We start from the raw sequence: 25,731 nt of genomic DNA, 5'->3' as shown, positions 1-25,731 counted from the left end.
GACCTCCACAAGTTTGGTTCATCCTTGGGAGCAATTTCCAAACGCCTGAAGGTACCACGTTCATCTGTACAAACAGTAGTACGCAAGTTTAAACACCATCGGACCACGCAGCCATCATACCTCTCAGGAAGGAGACACCTTCTGTCTCCTAGAGATGAACATATTTTGGTGCGAAAGTGCAAATCAATTCCAGAACAACAGCAAAGGACCTTGTGAAGATGCTGGAGGAAACAGGTACAAAAGTATCTATATCCACAGTCAAACAAGTCCTATATCGACATAACATGAAAGGCCGCTCAGCAAGGAAGAAGCCACTGCTCCAAAACCGCCATAAAAAAAGCCAGACTACGGTTTGCACCTGCACATGGGGACAAAGATCGTACATTTTGGAGAAATGTCCTCTGGTCTGATGAAACAAAAATAGAACTGTTTGGCCATAATGACCATCATTATGTATGGAGGGAAAAGGGGGATGCTTGCATGCCGAAGAACACCATTCCAACCGTGAAGCACGGGGGTGGCAGCATCATGTTGTGTTGGTGCTTGCTATAGGAGGGCCTGGTGCACTTCACAAAATAGATGGCATCACGAGGAAAGAAAATGATTTGGATATATTGCAGCAACATCTCAAGACATCAATCAGGAAGTTAAAGCTTGGTCGCAAATGGGTCTTCCAAATGGACAATGACCTCAAGCATACTTCCAAAGTTGTGGCAAAATGGCTTAAGGACAACAAAGTCAAGGTATTGGAGTGGCCATCACAAAGCCTTGACCTCAACCCTATAGAAAATGTGTGGGCAGAACTGAAGTGTGTGTGAGCAAGGAGGCCTACAAACCTGACTCAGTTACACCAGCTCTGTRAGGAGGAATGGGCCAAAATTCACCCAACTTATTGTGGGAAGCTTGTGGAAGACTACCTGAAATGTTTGACCCAAGTTAAACAATTTAAAGTCAATGCTACCAAATACTAATTGAGTGTATGTAAACTTCTGACCCACTGGGAATGCATTGAAAGAAATAAAAGCTGAAATAAATCATTCTCTCTACTATTATTCTGACATTTCACATTCTTAAAATAAAGTGGTGATCCTCATTGACCTAAGATAGGGAATTTTTACTAGGATTAAGTGTCAGGAATTGTGAAAAACTGAGTTTAAATGTATTTGGCTCAGGTGTATGTAAACTTCCGACTTCAACTCTATCTCTATCTCTCTCTCTTTATATATATATATGTAATATATACTGTACATATATACTGGATATAGTTCCTTTATTTATATATATTTTTGCTGCCTCGGTAAACCCCTGCATTAAGCCAGTCCTGCGCCTAACATCTACTACCATACCCCGTTCAAAGGCACTTAAATATTGTCTTGCCCATTCACCCTCTGAATGGCCACATACACAATCCATGTCTCAAGGCTTAAAAATCCTTCTTTAACCTTTTAATGCAGTTGGCTAAATCAGTGTTCTTGGTAGTTGTGAACAAATCTACTTTGAAACTAAAGTGTACACCTCACACACATGGTTATGGGCTTTAAAAAGGAAGACACCGTACCATGTCAGATATATAGTTGAAATGTATTCAATGTTGAGTTTGCATCCCAATATTACACTTTATATACATCACAGAAGACTGAAATATAACAAAACTGTTTGACATAGAAACACCGGATTTTCGGTTGTTTAACATATATTTTTTAAATTAATTATGAAATTATGAAAAATATTAATAACATTCCACCCATGAGGCCACTAGGTAATTTGACTGCAGGAAAGGGATTCCCTGTCTTCTCTCCTTCATCTACACTGATTGAAGTGGATTTAACAAGTGACATCAATAAGTTAGTCTATGTCATGGAAAGAGAAGGTGTTCTTAATGTTTTTTATACTCAGTGTATGTGTAGCATTATGTCGTGTCCTGATTCTGAAATTTCATAATAATTTATAATAGGCCTAGTTTATTTTAGTTGGCTATTTTGTATTATTTCAAACTGGCTATTTGTTTTGCATTTCTGTATTGTGCTGGAATGTCCTCATATATCTCAACGTGCGACAAATGAAACACATTGACAACTGCTTCCCCGGATAACCATTCTATTTCCGTCTCTCTCACTCTCTCTTTCTATTTTTTGTCAATCTATTCTTTTCACACATCGGCACATAGGCCTGTACCAACGCTAATGTTTTACCTTCAAAACAACGGGCCTGTCCCTCTGCAGGGACACTCAAGTAATCAATATTATAGGCTTATGTTTTGTAATCTATATTGTCCATGCTCAAGTTTTTTTTTAAGTAATGTTGTTTTTTACTTGTAAAATAATGTGGCTTAAAGGATCATATCTTGAAAATATTTAGTTTTTCTACATTTCTACCATTGCATAATAGTTGAATTTGTACATGTGTGAAGGCTCCACTTGCTCTCATTGAATTTCAGTGTTTGTAAAGCGTTTGCGTTCAGTTTGTTAAGAAATATTAGTGTGTTGCTATAGATTATTATTTAGGTACATTTGCATTTGAAAGCGTCCTGCAATAGAGGATTTGCGGTGAACAATAGCACTGGTGCCATATCGCTCTATCCCCAATTCTGATCAACTGGCAGGCAGTATAGGGCCTAGAATGCTTAGGGACACTATGGTTGGTTTTACTCGAATTATGTAACTTGGATTTTACATGTATGCATCATTTACTTATATGACGTAGCCTACGATAGTAATGTAAGTAATGTAAGGTGGGACAGTAAATATTTTCGGTTGCCCCAAAAACAACAAGAAAATTAAGAAAATMATTCTTTACAGCTGTGAATCTATCGATAATCTATATATTTAGCCATGCCAGGGATGTTTATTGGCATCGTATTAATCAGCCAGATCAGAGAGGAGTTTCATTTTTAAGATGAAATGCTTAGAGGGAAAACAGAAACATCCACTGTGGGCTACACTTAACAAATAAAACACAACCTGAAATAAAATATTTTATTTTGAAAACATTGTTTTTTTCTATTCCTACCTTAATTCGTATTTAATGGTAAATTATATAATGGCACATTTTTGAATAATAATAATAATATAGTTAATTTTATAATAACAAAAATAAGGCGTTATAACAGCATAATAAAACATGTCAACTCTTTTTCCTTTTGCCTAACACTGAAATGTATAAGGGGGTCGCTTATTACATCATGTAGATACGACATAAGCATAAATAATAATACGCATATAGAAATAGCCTACATATAATGATTTCATTGGCCCGAACGGAATACTTTTTAAATCCTCAAAGTGTGTTAATCTGATTGTTGACTATTTCGAATTTGTGAAGGGCATGTACGAGAAGTCTAAGCCTATAGTAAGATGAACATGGATGTTATTTTCCAAATACAGTTGTGATATCCAGAATGTGTCTTACTGTTGATTAGTCGACTGACTACTTGTAATGACTGATGATGTAACCCATATTTAGCCGCCTGTCGACACTTCAGATAGATTCTTCTTCTGCTATGTGAGCTATGCCAGCCGAATTCGAAAAATATAGCATTTTTGAATTTTTTGGTACTTTTACTATGCATGTGAGTTTGAGTCTGCTTGAGTCACTGAACATCGAACATGCATTTTTTGATTGCACTCCCATCAGTCGGGACTGTGGCTATAAGGGATATGCACATTGAATTGTGACTATACTTTTTTTAAAACAGACATTTTGTCTAAATGTGGTTTTGTGTTTGATCTAAATGAAAACTTTTAAAATGTTTTTTGTTTGTGTGTAATTGTATAACGTAACCACAGCCCTGTTTGGATAGGCCTATAGCATGTCATCATCGACATCCTTATCTAGAGCATCGATCTTATTGGGTGGATTGATTGAATCATCCCAGGTCTAACTTCATTTTGGCCCTTTTTCTGATGAGTAAACAAATAAATAAAGTTGATGCTATGTTCCAAAACAACACATCCCATTTCCCTGCACATGATAGGCTACATTTATATGATATCGGATTTGTCGGGATTGTGCAATTAATGTCCCATTCTTTATTAAGGAAGGCAATAGGTTTTATGAACCCATGGAGAACCCATCATCTGTAATCTTATATTCCAGGTTGAAACTAAAACTCAAAATTACTGCATAACTCACAAATTAAACTATTTTGTAACATCTTGCTTTTTTTATAAATCATCAACGAACTTAGGTGGTTTTGTATGAACATGATGTCATTATTAAGCTGATAAGGAAATGAACAGGAGACTGGATCCAGTTTCTAACAATTTTCCAATGGACACTTTTGTTGTGTATAATGACGGTTATTATCTCACAGGGGGATAGTGACGACTGAGACCTTTGTTTGTTACCAATTAGACTTGAAATGTAATTACAGTTGCCATGTCTATCTCAGTCATAGTCAGCTGATAACGTGCACCTCCCTCCTGATATGAATGTCCCTAGAGTATTCTCTCTATCCTTAAGTCCCCCTCATACCACACAGCATTTTCACACTGTTAAAGGGCTCTATTCAATCTGTACCACCATAGAAATGATAGAAATGTAAAGGTCATATCAGATTGAGCCGACATATGCAGAGTTTACCGTGAATGCAGTCACTGCTAAAGTGGGAACATTGCCTTTAAAGTTGTAAAGTCGAACTTCTGCAATGCGGATTGAATAGAGCCCTAATTACTCTCTTATTTACCAAATCCTAAATACTTGATGGATATTATTGAATGAAGAGATTCCAAACTTGCACTTTATTTCTAAATATTATCCATAGGTTTTTTGTTCTTTCACCTAAACACTTTATGAAATAAACAATATCAATGTTTAATAAGAGCAGTGACATCACAGACTGGATAGGATTTTGTTGTTGATTCACAGTCTCATAAAATGGACAGAAAATCACACTGTCAAAGTTGTCACTCATTATGTGTTTACTGTTCCCCTGTAATGTACAGTATAGGCTACATTTGGTACTGTCATGGCAGTTGTGTAGAGTACATGGCATCATGTCTAGACCTCTCATAACAGTCAAGCAAAATACTATAGAAGTAAGGCTATTCCATGAAATAAAGAAATTGGAAAGGTTATCCTAATATTCATCAATATCAACAAGCTCACCAATGTACAATAAGCTGTTGCTCCCCTCCCCCTCCAACCCCCCCACCCATTCTAAAATACCCAACCTCCACACACTGATAGTGCACTGGTTGCTAAGCGACAGAGGGAGAGATGGATTGAGAAGGCATAGTCGATCAATTCTACAGAGAGAGAGTGAGAGCAGAGAGAGAGAGAGAGAGAGAGAGAGTGACCCAGAGAAAGAGGAGAGGGGGAGAGGAGAGAAAGGCAAAATGCAGAGTGATTGCAGTCATATTCCTGCTTTGAGTTGCAGAGAGGGGTTCGAGATGATCCTTTGAAAAATATAGCTTTCTTAACAGTATCTTGCCTTGGCAAATAAATCCATCTCTAAAACTGTCCGCCTCGCAATCTCTTATCAAATATTCCACTTTCATACGTTTATCACTACAAATGATAATCTATTCAACCACCCTATGTTGAATATTCACCAATTCATGAGAGAGTATAATTTTAACTGTTATACTCTCTCAGTCTTTTCTATCAACACACACACACACACACAACACAGGTGAGCACACACACAGCACAAAACACACCACAAACACACACATCACACACACACACACACACACACACACACACCAAACACACCCACACACGACACACACACACACACACACAACACACACACACACACACACACACACACACGACACACCCGCCAGGCAGTAGCACATCTCCCCCAGTGTATGTGTGTCTGTGCAGAGCTTGGTGTTGAGCGCATCGACTGAGTATTGATCTCTCCACTCACCTCCCTGCAGTCAGCTCTTGTCCTACATAGCATGCCCTGTCTGATTTCTCCCTTAATGGCTTTTATCCAGCTCCAATCTTTATTTAAACTGAAAAGCAGGAATTAGCACTCACTCCCTTCCAGCTACTCCTTCCCCATCCTTTTCACCCTCCTCTCCAGGTAGTCAACACATCACTGAACCCCATTCCTCCTTTTCTGTCTTTCTCTTTCTGCCCATCCACATTTAACTTACTCCCCCCACCAACCCGGTTTGTCTTTCAGTGTGCTGGTAATGATTGTGGTGCTGTTTGTGTGTCTGTGTGACAGAGAAAGAGAGAGTAATAGCGACAGAAAGATCATATGAGTTTCAGTCATATAGTATCTGATATAACCAAAAATTAGCACCTAACTCATCAAACATCTCCTGAGAATCATCCTTTGCCGTATGTGATTTGCTGATTTCTGATTTGCGCATAATACCAAATAAATATTCAAGCTTGATATATATGTACATGTCATTTCCATCCTAGTGTCACTGACATTTCAGCCTGGAAATGGGAAGCATTTGTTCTCTGTGGAAGTCTTTGTTATTGATGGGCTTTCTTTATTGTGACTAGCTAAGCATTGGTTGCCTTGGGGAGGACCTGCTGCATGCCGTCACCCCACCATTCCATMCGGTTTGATTTGTTGTTCATAGAAGGAAGTGATGGCAGACTCTTATCTTGGCTGAGCAGAAAACAAGCCATACCAAATAAGACACGGCCGACTATCTGTGCTGGCACACACAATGGGGATTAATTGATCCCCTAATACCACCGATAAATCAATTCCTGCCTTCCCCTGGAGCTCATCTGTCCAATTGGAGGACTTATCGTTTGATCAACAGAGGCTCCCTGGCCAATAGGGAGGCAGGTGGGAGGGAGACTGACAGACAGCAGCATAGAGGTTAACCCTACTACGGCCAGGGGAGAGTCAATCAGAAAGCCATTGGCAGGAGAATTGTTACTGAGCTGGATGGAATAGAGTGAGCGCTAAATACACAGAGCTACAGAGTGCCCTGTGTAGTACTGGCAAAGTTGGAGTGGGAAACGACTGCATAAGAAGCTATCTATGGTCAGAGAACTAGTTGACAAAATATTCAGATACATCTAATAGGAATGAATATGTTTGTTGAGTCTATTGATAACACAAAGCACACGAGTTACTGGAAACATTTGACAATATCATCAAGTATCATATGGTCACCGTTTCTGCTTGCTCCGCCCAGATAGCCCACCCTCTCCTCCTCCCATGCAGCCAAGTCTCTGCTCGGGGCATCGGCCATTTTCTCACAGTCGCATCCTGTTATCTCCACCTTCGTTTGATTCATCTCCATTAGACTATCGCTTCCATCCTCACCATCACTCTCACTCTTCTTCACCTTCTTTTGTCTCTCTCCTCACTCTCCTCCTCTCCCTTATAAGCCGACATGCTGTTTCTGCCTTTCCCACAAACATGTTTTCGTCTTACAGCTCATATAATAAGGAGCTAAAAATATGCCTTTTTTTCTGGAGAGTATTGATTTTGCCCGTAGCATTGTCTATAGAGAGGGAGAGGAGAAAGAGAGAAGGAGAGTGGGAGGGGGAGATAAATTAACTAGCAGGAAAAAAGGGGAAAGGATTAGTCTGTGTCTGGTGATGCTCCCACCTTTTGTATGCTGTACTTTAGCCTGTTGAAACATCATGGTACTGTACATTACAACATAATAGTAATCCCACTAAGTTGGTAAAAATTTTCTCCATTGCACTGTCCAACAGCACAGGGAGTGAACATGTACAATATGTATGCATGTATAAATATGTACCATTATAGCCTACTGTCTACATACATTTTGTGATATGAAAGAACATTTGACAGGCCTTACAATGGCAAATGCTCACCAAATATGTTTTAGTGCTGTGAATGGCTGGCTCTTTTGGCACTTGTGTGTAATGGAAATGGAGAGAGCTGATCAATAGGCTATTGATCGTAGCTGGCCATAGTCAGGGGAATTGAGAGTGAAAATAGGAGGGAGTCGGGGTGGGGGCTGGCTGCAGGTTGAATTTTTTCAAATGCTCTATTTCAGAGATGACAAATAGTCTGTTTGAAACGAGTGGAGAATGGCAGAGCTGAAGCCTCTCCTTCCAGTATGCACTCTGTCTGAACAGAGATCAGACAGACTGGGTTTCCCAGAAGTTGTCTCTTGGATCTGAGCTGAATCTACTACAAAGCGATGCAGGCTTTTAAGGCCACAGCAGCTTGTGTGTGGGGATCTCTGTTTAAAGGCTTTCAGATCCATCCAGCAGTGTTTTAAAGCACTGCAAGCACATATAGTCTAGGGATTTGTACTGATGTCCAGGGTGCAAGAGTGCCTGGAACCCCAGGGGATACACAGACACACTTAGGGAATAGTTCCACACACACAGAACACATTGACCAGGTCCTATAACCGTACACCCGACACTGGAGGAGTGGATAGCAGAGGCACACCAAAAAGGGGGCACTGATGATCAACTCATTTTGTGTGGAAAGAAAGAGTATATCTTTACCATACAAATGGATTACATTGAGGGGGCATGTAGGCTACCTCCTCAGTTTCAGTGGGTATACTGGCTGTGGTGGACAGGACCAGCTGGTAACCCAGGTCCACGGGAGCCATTGGTAAGGCATTGGTAAGTGGTTAGAGCCCTGGTCTATAAGTAAGTCTCCCTGAGAGAGAGGCCCCATACCTCAGTAAAAATGCAGCTGTAAATAATGTATTGAATGGAACCTTAAGGTCCAGAGGGAACAATGGATGTGCTTATTATTATTTCTGGTTGCTTATTTATGCAGTGAAGGTTCAGACTGATCGGTTTCCAGCTTCATTCTCCATTATAATTTCAGCAGTCTATCCAAATCCATATCCACAGGTAAGGCCTATAAATATATGTAGTCTTATTTTTCCATTTTGCCCTCAGGTTTGCATACAATAAACTTGTGCGCCCACATGTTTCTTGCCCTGGTTGGGGTTCATGTGTGTGTGTTATCTAGACCGGTATCCGAGGCGGATACATGGGCCTAGGTGTGTGTGCCCTGTTAATGCGCAGAGCCAGGATCCATTGATCTCTGTGCAGGATGTCAAACATTTTAGCACGGATCTTGTCCTTGTTATTGCCCTACACAAGCAGGCTGTTAATGCATTAAAAATCGTTTCTCCCTATCTTTACAAACCCATTTCTGAGCCCTGCCCGGAGCAACACAAGAATATGCCACTCCTGACCCCCCTCCTTCCACAAACTGTTTCTCCCTGACCTTCCATCCTCTTTGTCTTAATCAATCTTTACGACACCCGGTTGCATCTACCTAATGTTTCCGGACTTTACTGTATCCCCTTTCAAAAATTCTTAATTAAGCCCGTTCTGTGTGTTTACAGTTGGGAAAATTACAATCTGACAGGGCTAATAAAAGAACATTTGAGAGAGTAGGTCAAGAAAAGCATATAGGGACCATTCTCTATGATGCTTACCTACTCCATCTACCACTCCGTCTCTACCACTCTTTATCTCCCTCCATCCCACTCCTCAGCAGCTGTTTAGGGCGACCTAGAAGGTGAATCAAATCAATGTATTTATGAAGCCCTTTTTTACATCAGCAGATGTCACAAAGAGCTTATACAGAAACCCAGCCTAAAACCACCAAACAGAAAGCAATACAGATGTAGAAGCATGGAGAGAGGCCTACCACATAGAGAGTGGTCTACCATCATCTTTTCAGAGCAGAGTCCAACCACACGTGTCTGAGGTCAGAGGTCATGGCAGGAACAAATAAGGAGTGGTTTCCTCAGCAACCTGAAAAGAAAGCAATAGACCCCAAATGACGCAAGAGATATTCAAAGTGAGCTTTTAGGAAATGCAAAGGGACATATAAAAGGGCCCAGTTTCACACAACTTAGGTACATTTATTGGCCAAATGATTGGAATGGTACAACTTATTGGTAAAGAGTCTTACTTACTTTCAAATATTCTAGTGACCAACAAAAACTAAAATAAGTTAAATGAGTTTGAAGCACTTTTAAAGTGCATTATTTTCTTCTGTATGTATGTGCGTGAGCAACAGAGGAAAAGAGTGTGTGTGTGTGTGTGCGTTCGAGACGTTTTATGTTGCTCGACACAGTCTGACAGGAGCAAAGCCCTGTAGAATTGAGCGTATTGTATTTCGCACTCCACTGGACATATACCTCACATTGGATGTGAGAGAAATCCATTGTGGTCTGTAAGAACCTTTCAGAGGGCCTCTGTGAACACGCCCTCACCTCCTGTATGTCAGCCACACACACAGGCAACCCACTGCAGTGTGATGTGTTCGACTCTCACAAGAGGATGTGTGTGAGTGTGTGAACTGAGAGAGAGAGAGAGAGAGAAGAGAGAGCAGAGAGAGAGAGAGAGAGAGAGAGAGAGAGAGAGAGAAGAGAGAGAGAGAGAGAGAGAGCAGAGAGAGAGAGAGGAGAGAGAGAGGAGAGAGAGAGAGAGAGAGAGAGAGATGGAGAGAAGTAGAGAGAGAGAGAGACGGTGAGAGAGAGGCTCTGAGAGTAGTGTGTGGAGTGTGTGTCTGAATGGCTGTCTTTAGTGAGTTAATCAGAGGAGAGGCCTGGAGAGTGTCAGGCAGCTCAGTTGAAGTGTCCTCAAGCCCTCTCACTGTGCGTTGACACCTCTTAACCCCAGTCTATCATCTATCACACCGACACGGCCTCTCCATTGACACTTGCCACCCCCGTACAACGTACCCTCTCCAAAGGCTGAGAGTCCACTACAGGGGTTGTTAGCGTAAGACAGTGTTCAGAACAGTAAAGCATGTGCATGGTATGAACTGTACAGGGCCTTCAGAAAGTATCCAGACCCCTTGCCTTTTTCCACATTTTGTTACGTTACAGCCTTATTCTAAAATGGATTAAATAAATAAAAATCTCATCAATCTACACACAATACCCCATAATGACAAAGTGAAAACAGGTTTTTAGAAATGTTTGCAAATTTAAAAAATAGAAATACCTTAAGACTCTTTGCTATGAGACTCGAAATTGAGCTCAGGTGCATCCTGTTACCATTGATTATCCTTGAGATGTTTCTACAACTTGATTGGAGTTCACCTGAGGTAAATTCAATTGATTGGACATGATTTGGAAAGGCACACACCTGTCTATATAAGGTCCCACAGTTGACAGTGCATGTCAGAGCAAAAACCAAGCAATGAGGTCGAAGGAATTGTCTGTAGAGCTCCGAGACAGGATTGTGTCGAGGCACAGATCTGGGGAAGGGTACCAACAAATGTCTGCAGCATTGAAGGCCCCCAAGAACACAGTGGCCTCCATCATTCTTAAATGGAAGAAGTTTGGAACCACCAAGACTCTTCCCAGACCTGACCACCTGGCCAAACTGAGAAATCGTGGGAGAAGGGCCTTGGTCAGGGAGGTGACCAAGAACCCAATGGTCACTCTGACAGAGCTCTAGAGTTCCTCTGTGGAGATGGGAGAACCTTCCAGAAGGACAACCATCTCTGCAGCACTCCACCAATCAGGCCTTTATGGTAGAATGGCCAGACGGAAGCCACTCCTCAGTAAAAGGCACATGACAGCCCGCTTGGAGTTTCCCAAAAGTCACCTAAAGACTCTCAGACCATGAGAAACAAGATTCTCTGGTCTGATGAATCCAAGATTTAATTATTTGGCCTGAATGCCAAGTGTCACATCTGGAGGAAACCTGCCACCATGCTTCACCTTAGGGATGCAGCATCATGCTGTGGGGATGTTGTTTTTCATCAGCAGGGACTGGGAGACTAGTCAGGATCAAGGCAAAGATGAACAGAGCAAAGTACAGAGAGATTCTTGATGAAAACCTGCTCCAGAGTGCTCAGGACCTCAGATTGTGGCTAAGGTTTACCTTCCAACAGGACAACGACCCTAAGCACACAGCCAAGACAACGCAGGAGTGCCTTTYGGACAAGTCTCTGAATGTTCTTCAGTGGCCAAGCCAGAGACCGGACTTGAACCCAATCAAACATCTCTGGAGAGACCTGAAAATAACTGTGCAGCAATGCTCCCCATCAAACCTGACAGAGCTTGAGAGGATGTGCAGAGAAGAATAGGATAAACTCCCCAAATACAGGTGTGCCAAGCTTGTAGCGTCATACCAAAGAAGACTCAAGGCTGTAATCGCTGCCAAAGGTGCTTCAACAAAATACTGAGTAAAGGGTCTGAATACTTATGTAAATGTGATATTTCAGTTGTTATAAAAAAAAAAATTGCTAACATTTCTAGAAACCTGTTTTTGCTTTGTCATTATGGGGTACTTTGTGTATATTGATGAGGAGTACATTTTAATGCATTTTAGAATAAAGCTGTAATGTAACAAAATGTGGAAAAAGTAAAGAGGTCTGAATACTTTCCGAAGGCCCTGTATTGTATCAGAACCCCCCGGGATATTACATTGTAATGAATTCAAAAAGATCAAGGAAAATTAGGAGACGCTGATTCGTTCTGTAAAAATATAGATTATAAAAGATGAAAATGAAGTATAATGACTTTCAGCTCCCATGACCATTCTCTGCATGCCTGTCACCTTCACTCTTATTATTCATTTATCGTGCAAATGGATGGATGGATAGATGGACAGATAGATGGATGGATGATAAAAAGATGGATTGAAGGGCCAGTGATGAAGTGAAAAACAGCATCCATCTGTATTACCCCAGAAACAATGCAAATTTGTTTATTCAAATGTGTCCTTCTCCTGTACAGCTGCCCAACGGAAGAGAGAGGGGTGTCAGTACTGTCACTGGCCAGTGTAAGTGGGGTCAGGGGGTGACGGTCAGTGGAGGAAGGTGAAAGGTCACCGAGCAGTGGGTCTTGTTAAAATACCTTTTAGCCTCCTTCAGGGATGTTATGTAATGGCTCGGGGACTAGTTTGGCTAGCAGGGTGAAGGGGTGCTAGCTAGGAGAATGTACATGCACTTTGCCAGATGCATATTTATTACTCTTTTTTTATTTGGATTCAAAGTGAGTGCACAGAGGTCAAGAGGGTCAGGGTCAATGTTTATATATTTTTGGGGAAGTATTATTATCATTCTGTTTTACCTAAAGAGGATGTGTCTCTAAGTATCATACTTGGACCTTCCAGACATTTTAATGTCATTGAATGTCATGAAATGATGGTCTTCTTTCATCTTTATCCTTAATCTCGTGATAATAACCATATTCATTTTCATATGCTTTGCTCAATAGCCTTGTATCATGAGCGATGATATCCCACTTTTACATCACAAATCTCCATCACTCTCTCCACATCATCATTGATCACTCCACATCCCCAGTCTCTCTCTCCCTCGGCTATCTTTCTCTTCACACCTCTAACCTCCCTCCATCCTCTAGCCTCACTGTAAAATTTGTCCTTATTCCCTGCTTCAGCAGGCTAACCGTGTGCTGTACCTTTTATCAGTCCAGAGCTGTTAAATTAATAAATTGATATTGACGAGCTATCAGCCGGGGGATAAATTATTTGGGAGCAGAAGGCCTGGGTCATATGACTTTTAGTACCCAGGATTCTGTAATTATTCCCTGCGAGTATGCTAGTGCATAACCCATCCCCCCATCCATACATTCACACATTGGTCTATAAACATCCACACGTACAGTGGATTACAGGGGGCTGTGGGGAATACTGATGATCATTATTGCTGTCATATTCATCATGTCATCTTACATGGTTTAGAGCTGAATATTGTGCATTACTATTGGTATTAGCCTATCAATACACTCACAGAATACATACAGTATGTGCATCGTTGTTCATACAGTATGTGCAATATATGTATGAGGATGTATAGAACCAAATGCAAATTGTACACTATTGAGCCCGTATTCTGAATACCTACAGAAACAAACATGTTAAAACATGGAATGTTATTCAGCAGATGTTCCCATTATAAATGCCAATTGGAGTTGAAATCTGGGAGAAAGGTGACGACTGCAGATGAGGGGGCAGTGAGCATGTCAGAGTGCCAATCATGGAAGCGCTCTCATTGCCCTCCGGCCACCACTAACCTCTTGACCCTGGCCATGGCCTAAAGGTTAAGGGTCACCAACAAGAGGATCACTGCTGGCCTGGCTGGAGAACCATCACCATAGCAACCCTGTCCCTGGGGAGGAAGAAAGGGAAAGGGCACTGGACTGCTCTAACATCTACCATCTCCCCCAACCAGGGGCTCCATCACATCTGTGCTGCTTTTAGAGATTTCAGCTGCCCCTATGGCACACATTGGACTAGCAGAGAGTTGTATCGCTTAGGCTTACAGTAGGAAAAGTAGACACAAGGCATCTAGTAAGTGACCATTATCATGATCTATTTCCAATCAAATGAGGATTGGGAGTGACACTCTCAAGCAATCTGATACTCTCCCAGAGAGAAAGGGCTGATCTCTTGAGATTCTCATCTGACAAATTGGACATTTGTATCTTGTTCTGTGAAGTATTGTTTTCCTTGTCTTACTAAGATGTCTTGTTATGTCACTTATATTTTATACCCAGAAAATGACATGCAAGTCTAAATACTGCGCATGTAGGATTTCAATATAGCCTAAGTGTGATGAATATGAGGCCCACTGAAATATTTGTTCCAAATGATCAAAACAATGTTGAGGTTTACTGGCATCTTGCGTCATCTAGAGGCGAAATACCGTATTGCTCTTTACGCAGCGCGGCACAATTGGCCCTTCACCGTCTCCGCTCTCCTCACTGCTCCTCCCGCAGAAAGAAATAATTCGGTCTGCCTCAGTCTCCCGGGAGCGCCGGTCGATGCCTCGTCCTACCATATGTCTGAGCCCAGCTGCCAATCAACAGGTCAACGCGACCTCGGGGAGAGAGGGAGGGTTGTTGGGAGAGATCAAACAGTGTACCTCAGGGATGACAGATGCAGATGAAAAGAAAGGCAATAAAACATTGCTTCAAAGATGGCAACGGTGCACTGGGAAGCAAATTATTGTTAACAGTAATGTGTAGAATAGCGCCTTGCATTCATGATGATCGATTGACTATTATGGGGCCTTTGATGCTCAGGCAGCCTGGGCTATTATTCCTACACCATAGAGATAGAGGTTCCAGCATAATGCTGACGTCTAATCTACCTGTTTCTATCTATTCAACAGCTTTACAAAACGCTGTTTCGACCTTTTCCAAAACTCCACGTTCTTGCAGGCACATCTGCCATATCATTTTCTTTTGAACGTTTGTAATACAAGAGGCTGAAGTCATTTTTGGTCTATAACTATTCAAGAGTCCTCAAAATTGCGTAATTCTGTGTAGAATTCGTTCTATAGGTCGTGCACAATTCAGCCAAGTTAAACCGTGACTAAATTTGGGTAATGTAAATGTTGACTAATTCAAACAATCTAACAGTTTTGACATGTTTATTAAAAGCATATGTTTATATTTTTTGGTGGTGAAGTTGTGCTTCCTGTCTTATCAGTCACATCCACAGTTTGAATGTCCTTTTTGACGCTCTGTGGAGTCAGACATCAACCAATGTTTTGTCAACATTCATCAATAATGTCTCTTGTTAATCCATAATCAATCCAAGAGACACTACAACAGAGCAATAAAAGCAGCTTTGGAATGCTATAATGTAGCCATAACATGGCCATAAGTCTTCATCATCATCACAGCAGGACTCATCTTCTTACCTCACTCTCAGATTTGTTAATCAGGGGCAAATCGTGGACAGTAATCCCAGGTCCCTGCACCCTTCCGCCTATCCTATTAGATTAAGAAGATAAAGCACACAACCTAACACGCCTCCCTCTGCCATGGCCCTACAAGCTGTGGCTACACTGATAGCCTTGGTCAACTTAAACACATAACTTGTGGCCATAATGCGTTGAATGGAGACATTCTTTGGTAAACTGAAAAATCTGATGTTGATGGACGTTCACATATTCCTAACATGTATGGCATCTAGTTGTGTGCCACAATGAATTACGAAACAGCTGAAAGAATGATAATGAGAGAAATGCTTGAATGCAACATTGCATTCACCCTCAATTTGGGTGTACATCATTACTAACACTGTAACAACTTGTCAACTTGTGTTTTGTGTAGAGATTTTTTTTTTTAAAGAGAAGTGGATCAGCATACAGTAGCCCAGTAGTTTTCCCATTGTTCATTTTATACATTACACTCGACAAGGAGTGCTTACACCATTACACATTTTTGGCAACTGTGTGTGTGTGTGTGTGTGTGTGTGTGTGTGTATGTGTGTGTGTGTGTGTGTGTGTGTGTGTGTGTGTGTGTGTGTGTGTGTGTGTGTGTGTGTGTGTGTGTGTGTGTGTGTGTGCGTGCGCTGTAATGGAAAAGTGTAATTTATACAGTAATTTTAAGTATTATTAGCAGTAAAAAAAACTCTGAAACGTTTTACTGCATCATACTGTAAATTATAATACATTGTGGGAAAACTGCTGTATTTTGAATGATACTGTAATTCCACCCCACAGAATACAGTACCGTACCAGACTGCCCAAACAATTTTGACCACTAGTGGGTGCATGGTATTGTTGTTTCCGGCGTATTGACATATTTTGAGGTGTGCCTTGTAAGAGATTATATTTGTTGCAGTGAGAATGCTTTAGCAATTTAACTCCTATGTGGTTACAGTGCCCCATCAATTTAAATTGTATAGGGGACAGATTGGAGTGGGAGCTAGTCTTAAACCTTAAARGGTTAAGCATTTTTCCATATCTTTTTGGTCTGTTTCTCCTTTAGTCGCTGCCTGTTTGGAAACCATTTGTTAAGGCCTCTAGAAGTGCAAGTGATATAAAACACCAAATATTCATTAATATGCTGTAATGCGTAAGCACTTTACCTACATTCTAAAAATAAAAGGTTCCTGGAGTATCCTTTAGGGGTTCTTCAAATTGAAACTGTGGGGGAACCCATATAAGTTCTTCGAAGAACCTTTTAAAAGTTTTCTTCAAATGGATCCTCAAATAACCTTTTGAATAACATTTTTGGGGGAATTTTCAGTGCCAAGAACCCTAAGGTTCTTCTAAGACTTTTGAGGATCTTAGAAGAACGCTTGTTGAACCCCTCATTTTTTGAGTGTAACAGCCAACCTGCTTGCACCAATCCCATATAATTTCCAAAAAATACTGTGAAACACAAGCCTCTCCCCTCAGTAAATGTCATTCATCCATTCATTCATTCATTCCGATTACGGTTGCATTTACTTTTACAGTATAATACAGTCAATACAATACAGTCAATACAATACAGTCACAGTACTTGCTTTGATACCATATTTATATTACAGTAGGTGTACTTTAATATTAAATACAGAATTGTACTTGCCACCAAGCTGCCAGTATATTACTGTCAAATTAATGGTTACCCCTTTACAGTGTGTGTGTGTGTGTTTGTGTGATGGATGCAACCTGTTCAAAGCCTTGTTTCCTGCCAGCATGCAGAAAACATATGCAACAGAATTAAAGCCCTAAAGCTTGCGAATTGAAGAGGATTTAATGCGGAGTGCAATTCATGGGAATTAAACAAATTAGTGGTCCAATTAGCTTGTCCACAATGAACAGAGAGATTTGGTGAACAAAAATTAATTAGATGGATTTGTCATCGCTCTAATAAACAGAGAAGAAAATGGGGTTCTGACATGTTAGTCTACTGTATTTTTGTCTTTTCCCATAAATAAATACATTCTCTTTTCTTTTTAGAATGTACTCTAATCTACCTTTCAGATGTATTGCCTTATCCAAATATTCAATAATTGGTAGACAAAAACCGCACATGAATTGACATAAACAAGCAGTATAAAAAGTCGATCTCTGACCTAATCCACTCAACAAAAAAAACATGCTCAAGTATTGTGAATTTAAATGCCAACCTCTGGAAATTACATCTGAATTTCCTATCGATGGAATAACTGACAGCTGATGATTGACTTTTCTTTTTTTATGATAATCTTGTTGTATTCTCCAGATATAATTATCTGACCATGCTACTGCATATTTTAACACGTTTTGCCCTTTGATAAAGAAATATGGAGCCAGTTCTCTATACATTCTCAGACCGGTATAAAGATCAGTATTATTGTATACTGTATAATATACCTTTCACATTTCCAGTTGAACTGTTGTTTCTGATTGGACTCATCCCTTTATATCTTTTACTTGTTGTTGCCAGTGAAGACTTTGACAATGGTCCCCTTTACACGCTCACACCTGCACATTCACTTCTCCGCGCCACCCACTCCCACTCCCCCGACCCTTCTGCCACCTCCTTCCCTTTACCTCCCTCCCCCTTCCCTTCCCTACCCTCCCTTCCCCCTCACCTCCTGCAGTGTCTCCTCACCACAGGAACGGTAACAGATTACACTGTGTGATAAGCTTCCTATTTTTCGAAACTCCTTGGGATCTCTGGGATTATCCGGGTGCTTATCCCCTGAGTCGACTTTGGGAAGCCTGCTTTAGTCTCTTAGGGCACAAGATTTGGCATCCCAGCATCTCTGACTAATTAGCATCTAAACTAGGCCGGGCTTCAGGAGTGGGCTCACTTTTAACACCCTGAATTCACACACAACCACACATTGGAACACACAGGAACACACAACCACAAAAATACACACAGACACACAAAGGTAGAAGCTAGCATGCACGTATTCAAGCATGCACATGCACAGTTAATGAACTGTACCACCTGGAGTACCAAATATCTTCTCAGAACAGTCATCTGTACAGTAATATGTCAGTACAGTCATCTGTACGGTACAATATTCTGTACATATAAGTTACTGTAAAGCAGGGGTTGGAACCAAAAATATTTTCCAATCGTTTCATTCTGAACAGAACCATAATTTTTTTTTTTTCATTCCACTGTTCCGACCAGCGAAATAAAGTTCTGAACCAGTGTTTATCGTTCCTTTCTGTTCGTTTTCTTTACATTTAGCTCGAAATTAAATTTCTTCACCAATCAGTGCGGATAGAGCAGCTTGCTGTAGAGTGGGTAAGCGATTGAATCTGTACACGAAAGTCGTTAAGAGCAAATTGTATTTTGCCGTAACAGCATAGTTTAATCACAATGAAAGACAAACATACACACTGTGCTACCAGTCACAGTGTAGGGCACGAGATGCAACTGAAATGTTGAGGGTGAGGAGAGAGCGAGAGAGGATGGAGGAAGCTTCCCTTGAAGCGCTGGGCATCTTGTTACCTGAATTAGGCCCACAGAATTATACCTACGGAGGAGCGGCTTCTATAGAGGAACTTCAAATGTCTTTGAACTTCCGAGTTGGTTTAAAGGTGGACCAGAGCAAGCGTTAGCTAGCTAGCTTGTTTGTGCAGAGCGGCACTAGAAATAAAAACACATCTTACKTTTTTGTAGTTAATAAATCCAATGTGAAACGTGATAACTATAGCATCCTTAACTAGCATTGAAAAAGTCAACCTATTCTTCTCTAATTTAACATCTCTCCCTAATTTCTGAATTACGCTTGTACCGTTGTCAGTAGGCTTCAGTAACCTATGTTTCAGAGGGGAGGGGCAGGTAGCCTACACACACACGCACACCTACTAGCAAAGATTTCTAGTTGTCAGGCAGATGCTGGAATACGTTTCTGAGTAACAGAGTGAAGGTTTTACATAGGGCCTTTGTTGGCACTTTGTTTGTTGTGTGGGACTGGAAAAAATGCCCGGAATGTTATTAACCGGTTCCCATGCTTTTAAAATAACGGTTCTGTTCCAGAACAGTATAGATCACTTTTTTTCGGTGAGTGTTCTGTTCTTCAAATCATTTTGTTAGTTTCCGTTTTTTGGTCAACCAGTTCCAACCCTTGCTGTAAAGTGCTTTATTTATAGATTTAAAATATTGTCATTCTGTGTAAGCATTTTCTCATGTTTGACAGAAATCATTGACACTTTGGTTGGTTAGGTTTTTTTGTTTAGTTTATTTGAAATTGTTGAAGATATATAAAATAATGCAATATGTTCATCAATATATTTACAATTCCATTTCTTCATATACAGTACTCATCAAATACAATATACATAATATTACAGTACAAATCTGGTGTATCACGTTTCAAACAATAAATAGTGCAATATAGAACTTTGGTGCTTTGGTACTCGTATTTGTGCCAGCCAGCCACAGATTTCACAATCATACTCAATACATCTCTCTCAGCCACCTGTCATACAAAGAGTAGTTCAACATCAAACATGCATCCAATTCTATGTGGTGCTATTGAACCGGAGCGTGGAGGGATGGGTGTCGTCTGGCATACTGGCTAGCCCAGCTCCAATACATCCTGGCTGAGAGGCAGGACAGAGGGTGGGCTAGGGGGCAGCACCAGTACGGCACCCCCCTGGGCCTGTTGAGGGGGTAATAGGGTGCGTGCAGGGCATACGGGAGCTGTCCTGTCACCCTGCGGATCCTGCGGCGAGCTCGGCGGCGATGGTAGTCCCCATTGGAGAAATCTTGGAAGTTAGCGGGGTGGATGGCCCAGAAATGGCCTTTACCATTGTCACTCCGACCAGCCTTCACAAAGCATTCGTTCAGGGACAGGTTGTGTCTGACGCTGTTCCTCCAGTTCTTATCCTATAGGACAACAATAATGTTTACATATGAGACATGAAGAATAAAGGTGATTCATGAATTAAGTGTTGTATGTGGCCCTGGAACAGAAATGATCCAACATCATCCTTGTACTCAATTATTAGAAACCAGAAATGGTATTCTCCCATGGCTGAATCCATCGTATACATTGTACAGAGAATATTAACAATTTTCCCTTGCATTTATTTCATTGGTGCCAGGCCATGTAAAAGGGCCATAGTGACGTTTGACAGACGAAACCACCACGTTCACCTTGTTTAATTCCCCTAATTCCATGAGGTAAACCTGTTGTTACACCTGTTAAAGACCTAGTTTTAGTTCTTAACCCGTTGCGGCTATCAACAGAATTACCTACAGCCTTTAGGTTACTCAGTTAAACCTTCCATGCAACAACAGAATCAGCTGAGCCAGGTTCATGCATGCAGTAATTCTACCCATTACCGTGCCAGAGCACCCTTTTTCAACAGTTCACAATGGGAATATAGTGAAAAGAGAAAACGGCAGATATACTTTTTCACGCTCTTTATTTTAAAATGCTGTCTTTTGACTACAGTGGAGGATGTGCGTAATGTCCCAGAATAGTACTTTAGGTTTTGGAAACTTTCCACGCACTAGTCATTTCTTGATCAAACAGCTTTGCAAAGGTTTTTCTCATGAGTATCTAATGTAATCTAGTTAAATTGATTAGAATTACAGACTATTGCCAATACAGGGAGTTGGCCATGTCAATTCCAATTCAATTCAGTCCGTGTTTGAAGTGAATTGAAATTGAATTTCAAGAATCAAAAACAATCTGCTTTGAAAATAAATGGCACTTTTTTCAATTCTTGAATTGGAATTGGAATGTATCTCCTGAATTTAAATTAAACTGATCCCAACCCTAGTTCAGACAAATATTCAACTTGGAATGAACCCTGAATTGAATCACTTGGACATACCTTGTTCTTGAAGTAGGGGTAGCTATCCATGATCCAGTGATAGATGTCACACAACAACAGCTTCTTCTCCTCTGAAGCAAGTATGGCCATAGAGATAAGGGCAATGTAGGACTGGGTGGGCTTGTCCCGTGGACTGTCTGTAGTGGTCGCCTCTTGATCGTCTTCCACTTTGACCTCTTCCTCCTCTTCATCCTCCTCCTCTGACCCCTCTTCTCCTTCTGGCCTCTTCTCAGGGCTCCCAAGTTCGATACTTTCCCTCCCTGAGAGGATGTCAGGACTCCGCTCCTCCACTGAACTATGAAGGGTCTGCTCTGCTGGGGGACTCTTTGCCTCCTCTCTCATGCTCTTACTGTCCTTGTTGTACAGCAGGTAGTCTATGGTGAAGCGTAGTCCCAAGCGCTCCCGGCCAGTGTTGCAGCTGCTTCTGTCCTCCATGGGCCTTATTGGACTTTTAAGGCAGTTGCTTAAAACACTTTAAATGTAGATGACCTATTTCCACCACAATAGGCAATCCTCAGATTCTTCACAGATGTTTTTGTTTCTCAGTTTCCCAGTAATGGTCTATGACACTGCTGTGCATCAAGTAAGATGCCTCTCTTCAATGTCCTTTGGGCTAAGTAAGTTAATGACTGCAGTCTCTTTGGTCACAAGATCAAGTTAGTACAATTAAATGGGATAGTCCCAATTTACCCTGATTGTTTGATAACTCAACTCAATGTGATGCCAAAGCCTGTATAGCTTAAGGACAATCAAACGTGTTATACCACATTGATCTGATAGAAGAAGAAAAAAATGAAGAAAAAAATAATTTATGCAGTGTTATTTCCTTGCTCAAATGTATTTTGTGAATACTAGATCAGAATGGATCAGAGTTGTGATGGTACCACTATTTAAACGTCCGTAAATGTATCCCTCACAGTGAGGGGCAATAGAGACAGGAGAAGCACAGGTAGGGGGTCTAATCAAGGCGGATTAATTTTATTAAACCACAGCAAATCTTTGTAATTACGGGAGATTAAACACTGATTTAGTAGGACATGGTGTTCAGAGGGTGCTTCAGCAGCACCAAAAGGCATTTAAACAGCATTATCCCTACTTAAATGGGTTTGGACAGAGGATGCTCCGTATAGTGCACATTATCAGAGTTACTGTAAGAGATTCTGTTATAAAACAGTAATACCTTTATCATAAATTATGTGCTACAATCAAAAAACATCCCCACAGCATGATGCTGCCACCTCCATGCTTTACCGTAAGGATGGGGCAAGGTTTCCTCCAGAAGTGACGCTTGGCATTCAGGCCTTGTTTTCATCAGACCAAAGAAGTGGGCTGTCATGTGCCTATTACTGAGGAGTGGCTTCCGACTGGCCACTCTACCACAAAGGCCTGATTGGTGGAGTGCTGCTGAAATTGTTGTCTTTCTGGAAGGTTCTCCCATCTCCACAGAGGAAATCTGGAGCACTGTCAGAGAGCCATCGGGTTCTTGGTCACCTCCCTGACCAAGGCCCTTCTCCCCTGATTGCTCTGAATACTTATGTAAATAATGTATTTCTGTATTTTATTTGTTATAAATTAGCAAACCTTTCTAAAAACCTGTTTTCACTTTGTCATTAATGGGATTGATGAGGGYAAAAAATAATTGAATCTAATTTAGAATAAGGCTGTAACGTAACAAAATGTGGAATACTTTCCAAATGCACTGTATAGGCTAATGACAGAAGAGAAGCTGCATGTATGTAACTATAGACAAGTTGAGTGACGAACAGCCAACCAAAATGCTGGAAATTATAAGCAGAAACGTATCTAAATCAGACCAAAAAATCCTGCACCCCCTGTCAAACAATTGTTTGGCATTTTCTATAGCCTGTTAACGGGTTAGGGTTGGGTGCTGGCCTATATTATTTATATTTTTTCTGGGGGTGCTGCAGCACCATCAGCACCCCTAATTCCCGCGGCTATGTGAAAAGATGTGGATTCGTTCATGCCTAAGTATAAAGGCTTAGATATGTCAGCATGTTGACACATACTGTACCCTTTCCAGAGTTAGAATATTCTACAAATACAGTGTCTTCAGAAAGTATTCATACCCCTTGACTTATTCCACATTTTGTTGTCTTACAGCCTGAATTCAAAATGGATGAAAATGTATTCATAATGACAAAGTGAAAACATGTTTTTAGAAAAATGAAATAAATAAACATGTTATTTACATATTCACACCCCTGAGTTAATACTTTGTAGAAACTCCTTTGGTAGCAGTTACAGTTGTGAGTCTTTCTGGGTAAGTCTCTAATAACTTTCCAGATGTGGATTGTGCAACATTTGCCCATTATTCTTTTCAAAATTCTTCAAGATCTTTCAAATTGGTTGTTGGTCATTAATAGACAACCATTTTCAGATCTTGGAATAGATTTTCAAGTAGATTTAAGTCAAAACAGTAACTCGGCCACTCAGGAACATTCACTGTCTTCTTGGTAAGCAACTCCAGTTTTGATTTGGCTTTGTGTTTCAGGTTATTGTCCTGCTGAAAGGTGAATTAATCTCCCAGTGTCTGGTGGAAAGCAGACTGAACCAGGTTTTCCTCTAGGATTTTGCCTGTCCTTAGCTTCATTCCATTTATTTTTCATCCTGAAAAACTCCACAGTCCTTATCAATTACATGCATACCCATAAGATGATGCAGCCATCCTTATACTTGAAAGTATGGAGAGTGGTACTCAGTAATATGTTGTATTGGATTTTTCCTAAACATAACACTTTGTATTCAGGATTTTGCTTTACCACTTTTTTTGCAGTATTACTTTAGTGCCTTGTTGCAAACAGGATGCATGTTTTGTAATAATTTTATTCTATACAGGCCTCCTTCTTTTCACTCCGTGTCAATTTAAAAAAATATATATATTTCACCTTTTTTTAACCAGGTAGGCCGGTTGAGACTGCGACCTGGCCAAGATAAAGCAAAGCAGTGCGACAAAAACAACAACACAGAGTTACACATGGYATGAACAAACGTACAGTCAAAAACATAATAGAAAAATCTAAGTAAGATWAGGGAGGTAAGGCAATAAATAGTCCATAGTGGCGAAATAATTACAATTTAGCATTAACACTGGAGTGATAGATGTGCAGATGATGATGTGCAAGTAGAGATACTGGGGTGCAAAAGAGCTAAATTAAACAACAATTTGTGGAATGAGGTAGTTGGGTAGGCTATTTACAGATGTGCTGTGTACAGGTGCAGTGATTGGTAAGCTGCTCTGACAGCTGATGCTTAAAGTTAGTGAGGGAGATATAAGTCTCCAGCTTCAGTGATTTTTGCAATTCGTTCCAGTCATTGGCAACAGAGAACTGGAAGGAAAGGCGGCCAAAGAGGAGTTGGCTTTGGGGGTGACCAGTGAAATATACCTGCTGGATTGCGTGCTTCGGGTAGGTGTTACTATGGTGACCAGTGAGCTGAGATAAGGCGGGGCTTTACCTAGCAAAGACTTATATATGACCTGGAGCCAGTGGGTTTGGCGACGAATATGAAGCGAGGCCCAGCCAACGAGAGCATACAGGTCACAGTGGTGGGTAGTATATGGGGCTTTGGTGACAAAACGGATGGCACCGTGATAATCAAATCAAATCAAAGTTTATTTGTCAAGTGCGCTGAATACAACAGGTAGACCTTACAGTGAAATGCTTACTTACAGGCTCTAACCAATAGTGCAAAAAAGGTATTAGGTGAACAATAGGTCGGTAAAGAAATAAAACAACAGTAAAAAGACAGGCTATATACAGTAGCGGGGCTATAAAAGTAGCGAGGCTACATACAGACACCGGTTAGTCAGGCTGATTGAGGTAGTATGTATATGTAGATATGGTTAAAGTGACTATGCATATATGATGAACAGAGAGTAGCAGTAGCATAAAAGAGGGGTTGGTGGGTGGTGGGTGGGACACAATGCAGATAGCCCGGTTAGCCAATGTGCGGGAGCACTGGTTGGTCGGCCCAATTGAGGTAGTATGTACATGAATGTATAGTTAAAGTGGCTATGCATATATGATAAACAGAGAGTAGCAGCAGCGTAAAAAGAGGGGTTGGGGGGGGCACACAATGCAAATAGTCTGGGTAGCCATTTGATTACCGGTTCTGGAGTCTTATGGCTTGGGGGTAAAGACTGTTGCGAAGCCTTTTTGTCCTAGACTCTGCACTCCAGTACCGCTTGCCATGCGATYGTAGAGAGAACAGTCTATGACTGGGGTGGCTGGGGTCTTTGACAATTCTTAGGGCCTTCCTCTGAC

The 25,731-nt window shown here is 41.0% G+C and overlaps 1 protein-coding gene across 1 annotated transcript; it reads right to left on the bottom strand.

Moving 5' to 3' along the window:
• Positions 1-19,886: 19,886 nt before the first annotated feature.
• On the bottom strand, positions 19,887-22,279 carry LOC111975955 (forkhead box protein unc-130-like). Its single transcript, XM_024004628.1, has 2 exons — positions 21,449-22,279; positions 19,887-20,492 (listed from the first exon to the last, which is right to left on the bottom strand). The coding sequence occupies exons 1-2, from the start codon at positions 21,881-21,883 to the stop codon at positions 20,136-20,138; spliced, it is 792 nt and encodes a 263-aa protein (XP_023860396.1). The 5' UTR covers positions 21,884-22,279; the 3' UTR covers positions 19,887-20,135.
• Between the last annotated feature and the right edge of the window lie 3,452 nt (positions 22,280-25,731).

This window comes from Salvelinus sp. IW2-2015, linkage group LG16, assembly GCF_002910315.2.
Source record: "Salvelinus sp. IW2-2015 linkage group LG16, ASM291031v2, whole genome shotgun sequence".
In the NCBI taxonomy this organism is placed as follows: domain Eukaryota; kingdom Metazoa; phylum Chordata; class Actinopteri; order Salmoniformes; family Salmonidae; genus Salvelinus; species Salvelinus sp. IW2-2015.
Note: the sequence above shows the minus strand (reverse complement) of the source record. Positions and strands in the feature narration are given on the sequence as shown.

Excerpts from the sequence above, each read along its gene's own strand:
- LOC111975955 (XM_024004628.1), bottom strand. The coding sequence starts at position 21,883 with ATGGAGGACAGAAGCAGCTGCAACACTGGCCGGGAGCGCTTGGGACTA. Across the intron at positions 20,493-21,448 it reads ACCCCTACTTCAAGAACAAG|GATAAGAACTGGAGGAACAG; the intron begins GTATGTCCAAGT and ends GTTGTCCTATAG.